Raw genomic sequence first — 8,999 nt, 5'->3', positions numbered from 1 at the left:
TTAAAACACAGCTGCCGCTGCGAGCGAGGGGCAAGGCACCCAATGCCCTTCCAACATCTGCACAACGCTAACGAATTCCAACTCTTCTCGCCGGCGCACATGGGAACAAGATCGACTTTGCTCTCTGTCGAGGCAGGTCCGAATCTTCGCCGGAGCGACGGAAGCGGTTCCTAAGCATGTAGCTAGGCCTTCGGAAACCCGGAGCAATTTGGCCCGATGCAACGGCAGGTGTTCGTGAATTTGATGGTGGGATTGGCCTACACTACGCCTTCCATGCAGACCTGGCGCCGATGGTCCCGGGTCCTGACAACGCCATCGGTTCCATAACAGGGAGCGGGGATACCAACCTACAGGCTAGGAGCCCCATGACGTGAAAGTTCATGGCGTGTATAGTCGTGGAATATCGGCCAGCTGGCCGCAAGCCCTGACGACCTGGACCGCTTTGCGAGTTACGAGATAGGCACCTTGAGCAGTAGCATCTCCCGGCTTTCCTCATTGAGCGTTCCTTTTGAGGGAGACGTGTCTTGAACCGTCATGAGATACTGGCCACTCTGAAGCAACACTGCCGCGTGCGTTTGATGTATGAGCGGGATATTTGAGTTGTGCGAGAGCGCTCTGTAAGCAGTCGTTCTCGTCATCAGTCTCTTCAGTCATCGAGTGCTGGAAAATCTCGCCAGCTAGGATCTGCCTATCTTGGTCCGAAGTGCCTAGTGACCCCACACGCCGCTCCCGCCCCTGCTAGCGCGATACGATGATGGAATCGTGGGGCAGGTCTGGGCGTTGTTGCTTTTTTTCTTCTTCTTAGAGCCGCTGGTTGTTGGGTCGTCCAACCCCAGTTTTCTCCAACCTCATGTTCCTCGGTTGGGTTGCACAGGAGAGACCGAGAAAGCATCCGACAAAGATCCGGGTGCGTTCGATAACGAGCATGTACGGAGTATGTACCTGTCCTGTTATCAGTCGTCTTGTCTGGAACTCGAGATCAACACGGCGTAATCGATCTCGGGCACCCACTGTGCGACCGCTGTTTCTTGTCGGTGTTCTGATAAGGACTCGATAAATGTGCATGTTCGTATCGTATTTGGCTGTTGGGCCGCTTCCAGGACCGCAGCATCCCGCCTCCGAGTAAGAGGTCTTCCGGCACTCATTCAGTCTTTGTGCAGCGGCGGCTGGACATCACCTCTCCCGAGATATACTTTCTTCGAGAGGGCAAATCACGGCGGATCTGGATTCGTCAGCACTGCTGGAAGTTGGTGCTCCGTTTCAAATACCAAAAAAAGTGGAAGCTACCCCTGCCATGCCATGTGCGCAGGTTTCTCCATAGGGCCGGCAAAATACACGGTGCATATCGTTCATTTGCCTCCTCAGTTTGACAGCCCGTGGTTCCTGACCGCTAGAGTGATTTCTTCCGTGCTCGGCATGAATCGTTCGCAGGACATTTCTAGATCCGGACAGACTCATCACAGACGGGTCTGAATTCGAGCCATGTCTGAATTCGAGCCATGTCGAGCGAGCTGTTGTCGTCGTAACCGTTGAGATATCAACGGGTCCCCGGTCGTATTGGGGCATGTTGACCGGCCCACTTCCGGGCCGTTTGGAACGAACCCATGCTCTGTGGTGGAGCGGGGTTAGCAACATGTGGGGTTCAAGAATTTGGAGAGCTATACTATGAGGCTAGCGAGTGATCTCCAAGGGGTTTCCTTCCACCGCGTCGATCTGCCACAGATAGAGAGCTCTACCTCCAACACAAGCATCAGCGTACACACAGCCAGAAAATATGTACAAACGAGGCACGTTTCCGAGCTGAGCTGGAGACAGCTTTTGGGTTGCACCCGGGAGGCTACTTCACTGTGCGGAGACTCATCCGTTCCCCAGAGCGACCCCAACCGCGGCCCGGCTCTTCCCCAGGAGATGTCAGCACTTTGTCACTCCCGGATCGCGTTATCGGCAGCGCGGCAGGGGAAAAGCGAAAAAAAAAAAAAAAGACGAAGGTGCAGAGAACCAACAGATAGGGTTCTTGCCTTCAACCTGGAGTGAGTACCTAGGGTAGACGCGGTAGCCGTAGATACCTAAGGTAGGTAGGTACCTAGGCAAGGCAGGTGCCCTGTACCTAGGTACCGCGCAATCTTCATGATTGACTCGAGCGTTTCATTCTTTTCCGTCTCTCTCCAGGTTTTTATCCCACCTACCTCGCTTTGCCTACATCTGGCTTGCCCCTCTAACTCGTCATCGACGCCATTCCCAGCCCAGATGCGAACACCGCATCTCCACACACCCTTCTCCAACCCCCTGCCCCATTCATGATTCCTCCAGACTTCTCGTCCGTCCTCTCTCCGTCCACCCATCAAGACAGCTTGACACCTTTGACCCAAGTCCGCGATCGCTCTTGGGAGTGCACAACTCGGCCCACACCACCTTCGGCTCTACAGGCATCCTCTGCTCCCCATCGGTGTAAAGCTCTTGACGAGCATCTCTCCACCTGCCGGGGCGAGGTGAGGGTTCTGCTGCCTATACATATATCGTCATATCCCGGACGACGTTGTAGTGGCCGGGAGTTGTGTAGCCTCGCTAAACACTGGAACAGCCGGCCCTGGGCACCCGTCTTCCGTCTGATATTACCGTTACCGCCGACTTACCCTGTCCCCGTTGGCGGTCGACCTGGCTTCTATTCTCATCGTTCTGAATCTTCTTCCCTCGGCCGCAAGCCGTTGTCGGCTTCGCAATCTGCCGGTTTACCTCTTCCCGGTTATTGTTGTCTGAGCACCCAGCCTCTGGCGATAAGTGATAGGTACCCTAGCTGTCTGCAGACAAGCCGCGGCCAAGTAGCCGTACTTGACATATACATGCATGTTGCTGCATGGAAGCCAGCTATTCGTTCCTCCATTGCGTCGAGATCCCGGCACTCTGTGCCCTTCTCGGACAGTACCTCATTTTTGTCGAAAAGCGGTCCACTCAGACGGTTCGAGCAGACCCAGACGGGAAAGACCCTCGCCCTAAGTGCTCCCGGATCGCACCAGGACTGGCCTGGCTGGTCTCCAACATACTCTGTTCCTCGACAGTTACGACTCTGGAACGTGCTCAAGGTACCCATACTTGCCAGGGGCCTGCGGTGCGTATCCCGTTCTCCCGCATCACCCAAGGTTCCAGTACACAGCACGCCGCCACCACAGTTCACCTACCGTGCTTGCACACAGCTGCCACAGCATATACATACACATACATGCACATATGTCCACATCAAAAGTGCAGAGACGCAGAAGCCAAACAGTGGCGCTGGTGGGGATTCTCGGTGCTGTTGAACCGCCTCCGGCGCCGGATGGGTGAAGCTTTTCTACCCTTGAATGTCGCGATGCTGCTGCCGTAGCGTCCTCGGACATGGATGATGGGATGTCCTGCCGAAGCAACAAACCCTCGTTAGCCTCCTTGCATGAGATCCCGAGATTATGGAGCTTCTCTCTGCGCTGCTATGGAGCGCATGGATGGTCCCTTAAGATTTGCTCCCTTGTGCAGAAGTAGAGATAACTAGTCGATATCTGACTGGGTGAGCCGGCTGGTTCAAAGTGGTGCTTTGGCTCTAGAGAGGGAAGACAAGCATCTTCACTTCCGCTCCTGAACCTTGTCTAGCCCCTGGTTTCTTGACGCTGCTGCTTCCTACCTTCCCACCCCCGGACTGCATCCACCAAGGATTGACACATATCAGCACGTCAGTGCTTCATATCATGGCAACCAAACCGTCGTTACTATACTTAAAGAGCCTGGCGAGACCCCCACTCTTGATCTGAGTTTACGAGCATCCGCCAGCTTTTCCTCACTTGCTCCATCCACTCCAGATCCGTTTCCCCTGGCCCTGAGAGGTTTTCCCCCCTTCCCTCATATCCATACGCAAGCGTCGCCACCAGACTTGCCTCTGCCCCTTCACATTTTTATCTTTTTCTGTCCCTCGATTCTCTCGCGTTCCCTGACCACCCTTCAACTCACATCATCCCGCGCCCACGTACACCAAACAGAGCCGCAGTGGTGCTTCTCGGATCACACAGCAAGCCTTTGGTCCCCTAGCTGCGCTCCCCGGATTCCCAAACCCCACGGGGAAGACCCCTTTTCACGGCCCCTCGTTGGCTGGACACACCTATCCCACCTCTACATCCCACTTACATCCCACGCCCCCCGTTTCCCTTCCTTGAAGATGGCGCCCTCCGCAACTGGTGACTCGGCGCCAATGCACATACCCGCCATGTCAAAAGCTTCAACGATCAATGCGTCAGTCCTGCATGGCCCGCGTGATTTACGATTGGTAAGTTTGTCTTTATAGCTGTCACCCCGCCCCTCGCCTTCTGACCCCTGGGTGCCCTAAGAGATCTTAGATCGGTCGGTTACACAGGGACTATGATAGGGGTCGTTTCTAAGCCTCGACATTTTCGGCCAGCCGCGTTCAATGGTCAAGCTGCTCACACCACGTCTAGGAGCAAAGACATATTCAAGAACCGGGGATTGGTGAACTACAGGTTGCCATCAAAACCACAGGAATCTGTGGATCTGATGTGTCCTACTACAAGAAGTTCGCCAACGGTGACCTTTGTGCCTGTCAGCCCCTTTCTCTGGGCCATGAGTCCTCGGGAACCGTCGTTGCCATCGGGCCTCACGTCACCGGCTTTAATGTTGGGGACCGCGTTGCACTCGAGGTCGGTATACCCTGTGGCCAGTGTGGTATCTGCCGCCAGGGGAGGTATAACCTCTGCAAGAAGATGCGGTTCAGAAGCAGTGCCAAATCGTTCCCGCATTTCCAGGGCACTTTGCAAGATCGCATAAACCACCCCGCAACGTGGTGTCACAAGTATGTTTGGCAATCTACATGTCTCGTCATAGCTCAGACGGCTAAACCTTGTCTTTCTAGGCTCCCCGAGAATGTCTCCTTTGATGCTGCTGCTCTGCTCGAGCCCCTCTCAGTAGCCCTGCATGCTGTCAACCGGGCCACTCCTACACCTGGCTCCAGTGCACTTGTACTTGGTGCGGGAGCTGTTGGTCTTCTGACCGCCGCCATGGCTCGCCAGTCCGGATGCTCTACCGTCACCATTGCAGATGTGGACCAAGGCCGGGTCAACTTTGCCATCGCCAAAGGCTTTGCCACACACGGCTATGTGGTGCCAAAACAGCTCCACACCTCTTCCAGCTGCTCATCACTGTACAACAGCAGCAACTCGGGCACGTCGACGCCTTGCGAGGGCGTCATGACACCCGCCAGCACCATCTCGTTTCAGAGTTCCCTTGACACGGCCAAGACACTCGCTGCCGAGATGCTCGCCGAGGCAAACGGCTCTAGCCCTTTGATCGATGACGAGGGCGATGGCGTCGATATCACGTTTGAATGTACTGGCAAAGAGGTGTGCATGCACACAGCCCTGTACGCCACCAAGGCCGGAGGAAAGGTCATCATGGTGGGCATGGGGACGCCGATCCAAACCCTTCCCATGTCGGTAGCCCATCTACGAGAGATTGACATCCTGGGTATCTTTCGGTATGCCAACACCTATGCTACCGGAATAAAGCTCCTCTGCACCCGCAACAGACCAACCCGTGGCGGTTATGCTCTGCCGAACTTGGACGAGATGGTCACCCACCGCTTCAAGGGCCTCGACAATGCCAAGGGGGCGTTTGAGCTCGCGAGCAGGACCGTGGATGACGACGGCAATCTCGTACTCAAGGTCGTCATTGAAGCCGAGTAGACTGTGCAGACTCATGATGGTCAGCCCCCCGCCTCGGTTTCGACCTCTCTTCTTTGATCTCAGCTTCTTGTATATGAAGACATCTCTTTTTCGGTATTGCCAAAGCAACAATATAGACGGATGGGTGGACAGGAAATGGGTCTAATGATTACCACGATGATACCTTGTCATCCCTAAATCAGGGATTGGCAGTGTTTTCTTTTGATGTTTTTTTGATGTTTCTTTTTTCTTGATTACTTTTTTGCCACTTTCTCTCTTATTAGAGTGTGCGATCATTTCTTACCTGCTATTACTGTCATCACTTTGTTTTTTTCTCTCTCTTTTAGGTTCCAGCGGTTTGAAGCAACAAAGACTGGGATGGGATAGACAGATGGGGGACATGACCTTTTTGCCTTTTTCTAATCGCTACTTTTTATTATTATTTTTATCTTTCTGTCTCTTTCACGATGATGCTGTGTTCATCTCCTTGGTGGGATCAATCTTTCGTCTTTGGCTTTGTTCCTTTCAATGAACACCAAGGGTTCACCAAATCAGATGTTGCTGTGCTGTCGATAATGCCACTGGGCATTGCAGAGGGTTCCAAGCGCAGCAGGTAAGCAAATATGGAGCAGATGAAGAGTTTTGATTCACATCAGGGGAGCGATAACAATATGGTGATAGAGAGCGGAGGGGTTCGGAAGCTGGTTGGGGCCTGAATGTGGGTAGGCAGACCAATTCTAGTGTGTTGTTTCTCCTTGGCCGCTGTCTATTTTTTCACTCACACATGCTATATCTGTTTTGGGAGTTTTTGTGAGGCCACCAGTCAGACTAGTAATCAAGTAGTCTCTAATTTTGCATGACTTTTACCGGTGTATAGCTTTGTTGGCTCAAAGGCATAGCATTTTCCTGTATTCGTGGTGACTGGCTGACGCTACCACTAATCATGTTTCCTTTCCATGCCCATGCCCTTGCCTATTTCCTGACCCTGATTCATGTCCCTGTCCTGTCTTGCCCGGATGTCTAACGCCATACATAAACTCATCATAATTGTCATCGCTTTATCTTGCTCACCGGGGACACATATTCGTTATGTTTCGTGCATGTACATGTCTGCTGCCCTTAGCGCTCCCCAACCCCTTCATCTCCTGTTTCCGTAGAGCCCCTCGGTGTTTATCGTGGTCCGCTCTCGTCGTCACGAGCACTTTAATCAGAGAGGTTGTGAGGCATATCGGAGGCACCACCAAACTCTTGTGAAACAGACCCTGTCGTGCCAAACTCAGCATGTCCCCTCGAATGAATAGGGCTATAGGAACCGGTTAATTCATAGTCATTGCTCTTGTCTCCCACTGGCCCGCCATACCCCACACCACCTCTCGGTCCACGTGTTTGTTTTGATGACTCCAGGATGCTGAACTTTTTACCTGCCTCCTTGACCTCAGCGATGCTGGTCAACAAGTCAGAGATCAAAGAGATGAGTTTTACATCGTTGGTCTCTTGCAGCATTTCCTTTCGCAAAGCAGCCTGTTCAGCAGGGGTGACAAGGTCGATGTTGGTGACCAGTGACTGAATGTGCCGGAGTATGTTATTCGAGGGAATCGTGTATTGGCCGCCAGAGGCACGAGCAGCATCAGAAGCTTCCTGTGTGGTTTGCTTTCCTTCCGTGAAAGTGGGAGGGAGGCGTTGCAGATAGGTGATGATCAAAGCGATACGTGATTTGAGCATCTTGATAGCATTGAACTTTGCTTGGAGCACAGCCATGTACTCTGACTCTGACCTGGTGAGGTTGATGTCGGGATTGGGTGGCTCGGCCTGCGGTGGGGAAGAGGAGGGCTCGTCCTTTTGTTTCCCCTTGTCTTTACTCGGACTGACTGGGTTCTTCGAAACGGAACCAGAGGTCATAACGGCCCTACGCTTGCCCTTGCCATCCGTCACGGCGATCTTTTGCTCAAATTGCTCAGCGATGTTTTTGGTTTCGACTGGGGCATCATCTGCCGAAGCGTTGGCGCCACCCTCACGAATAAACTGCATGCCTATCATCTCGGCCTCTCCAGTCTCAGTTGCGTAGGGAATTTTGCGGAAGCGGAGAACCATGTTGGTTGGGTTTTCGGAATCCTTCATCTCCTTATCTTCACCTTCGGCCTCCATGTTCGACTCATATATCGTGATTGGAAGCGGGTCCCCAGCCGCGGGAGAAAGCATGTCCTCCAGATGGAATCCTAACAATACGGCGGACTCGTTGACAGTGCTGATTTGGCGGTGGATTGGCAGGTGGAGGACTGTTGGGCCCGACTTGGGCACGAGAGCATACCAGCCTACCAGGTCGAGCTGTGGTGATTTGTGGACAAGTTTCACTTCCGCCATGTTAGTTGCCAAAACGCGTACTGCTTAAATGACTGGGTGCATTCTCATACTTTGATCCAACCTTTGCCTGAACCATTCTTCATCGAGCTCGTAGACACCACCATCCTCCTTCTTCACTGACTTGATGCTGAAGCTGTGCTCAATAGTGATCTCGCGGCCATTTTGCTGACCAAGAAGTCCACCAACAACGGCGCCCTTGTAGTTCCTTTGGTAACCTCTGGTAATAAAGTCGGAAATCTCAAGGATCGGGAGTGGGTGAAGAATGATTTGGAGACCGGAGTCTGATGACTTCTGGGCGGATAGCAGCTCGTTGGCCCCTCCTGCCTGGTTCGCCATGGTGGTGCTTCTTCGGTTCGTGGTCGCTTCTGGGTCGAAAAAATGGCTTATGGCTTCTTTGGGCGTGTATTTGGAAGCAAGTTTGGTAGTTACTTCGATTTCGTTGGGAGACAAACACAAGATTGTTGGTGGAAGAATTAGGGACAGTTGGAGATGATGCGGGCAGCAATTCACAAGGCAGAAGCTCAGCCTTGCCCCGCCGTTGGGAGCTTGAGCCACAGGCGAGTGGGGACTCAGAACCCACGCAGTGGTGCCAGCTGCTCGCAGACTTGTGACAGCTGCAGTAGCGTAGCTCAGATTTTGGCACCCCCTTTCCCCTTGTTCAGAAGCTGCACCTTTCCGAGACAAAACACGAGACTCCAACATGATGAACATACCATACTGGAACCCCTCATTCACCTTTTACTTCAGGTATATAGCGCCTCAGCTGAGAACCTTGATGCATAATCATCGAAAGGTCTACTCTACATCTCATCCTAATGCGCACAACAGCCCAAGCTTTGCTCTCCTGCTGAATCATGAAGCCATGTACAACAAGCTGCATCCATTCAATAGTCCCCTTGTCCCGCATTTCAACTCTTCAAAGATGCCTCCTGTGAAGTACTT

The 8,999-nt window shown here is 53.0% G+C and overlaps 3 protein-coding genes across 3 annotated transcripts; 2 read left to right on the top strand and 1 right to left on the bottom strand.

Moving 5' to 3' along the window:
* Positions 1-2,220: 2,220 nt before the first annotated feature.
* Positions 2,221-2,680, top strand: QC761_123765 (uncharacterized protein; the record flags this gene model as incomplete). Its single annotated transcript, XM_062875639.1, has 2 exons — positions 2,221-2,489; positions 2,582-2,680. Exons 1-2 carry the CDS (start codon positions 2,298-2,300, stop codon positions 2,678-2,680), a joined length of 291 nt encoding a protein of 96 aa, XP_062736231.1. The 5' UTR covers positions 2,221-2,297.
* Positions 2,681-4,180: 1,500 nt separating this feature from the next.
* On the top strand, positions 4,181-6,564 carry QC761_123760 (uncharacterized protein; the record flags this gene model as incomplete). Its single annotated transcript, XM_062875638.1, has 3 exons — positions 4,181-4,288; positions 4,458-4,828; positions 4,889-6,564. 3 exons carry the CDS (start codon positions 4,181-4,183, stop codon positions 5,715-5,717), a joined length of 1,308 nt encoding a protein of 435 aa, XP_062736230.1. The 3' UTR covers positions 5,718-6,564.
* Positions 6,561-8,667, bottom strand: QC761_123750 (uncharacterized protein). Its single transcript, XM_062875637.1, has 2 exons — positions 8,108-8,667; positions 6,561-8,047 (listed from the first exon to the last, which is right to left on the bottom strand). The coding sequence occupies exons 1-2, from the start codon at positions 8,391-8,393 to the stop codon at positions 6,900-6,902; spliced, it is 1,434 nt and encodes a 477-aa protein (XP_062736229.1). The 5' UTR covers positions 8,394-8,667; the 3' UTR covers positions 6,561-6,899.
* Between the last annotated feature and the right edge of the window lie 332 nt (positions 8,668-8,999).

This window comes from Podospora bellae-mahoneyi, assembly GCF_035222275.1.
Source record: "Podospora bellae-mahoneyi strain CBS 112042 chromosome 1 map unlocalized CBS112042p_1.2, whole genome shotgun sequence".
Taxonomy (NCBI): Eukaryota; Fungi; Ascomycota; class Sordariomycetes; order Sordariales; family Podosporaceae; genus Podospora; species Podospora bellae-mahoneyi.
This window is presented reverse-complemented; position numbering and strand designations above follow the sequence as displayed.

Bases quoted from the DNA above. Each gene is read 5' to 3' on its own strand.
- QC761_123750 (XM_062875637.1), bottom strand. From the start codon at position 8,393: ATGGCGAACCAGGCAGGAGGGGCCAACGAGCTGCTATCCGCCCAGAAG. The intron at 8,048-8,107 runs GTATGAGAATGC...ACATGGCGGAAG, and splicing joins CAGGCAAAGGTTGGATCAAA to TGAAACTTGTCCACAAATCA.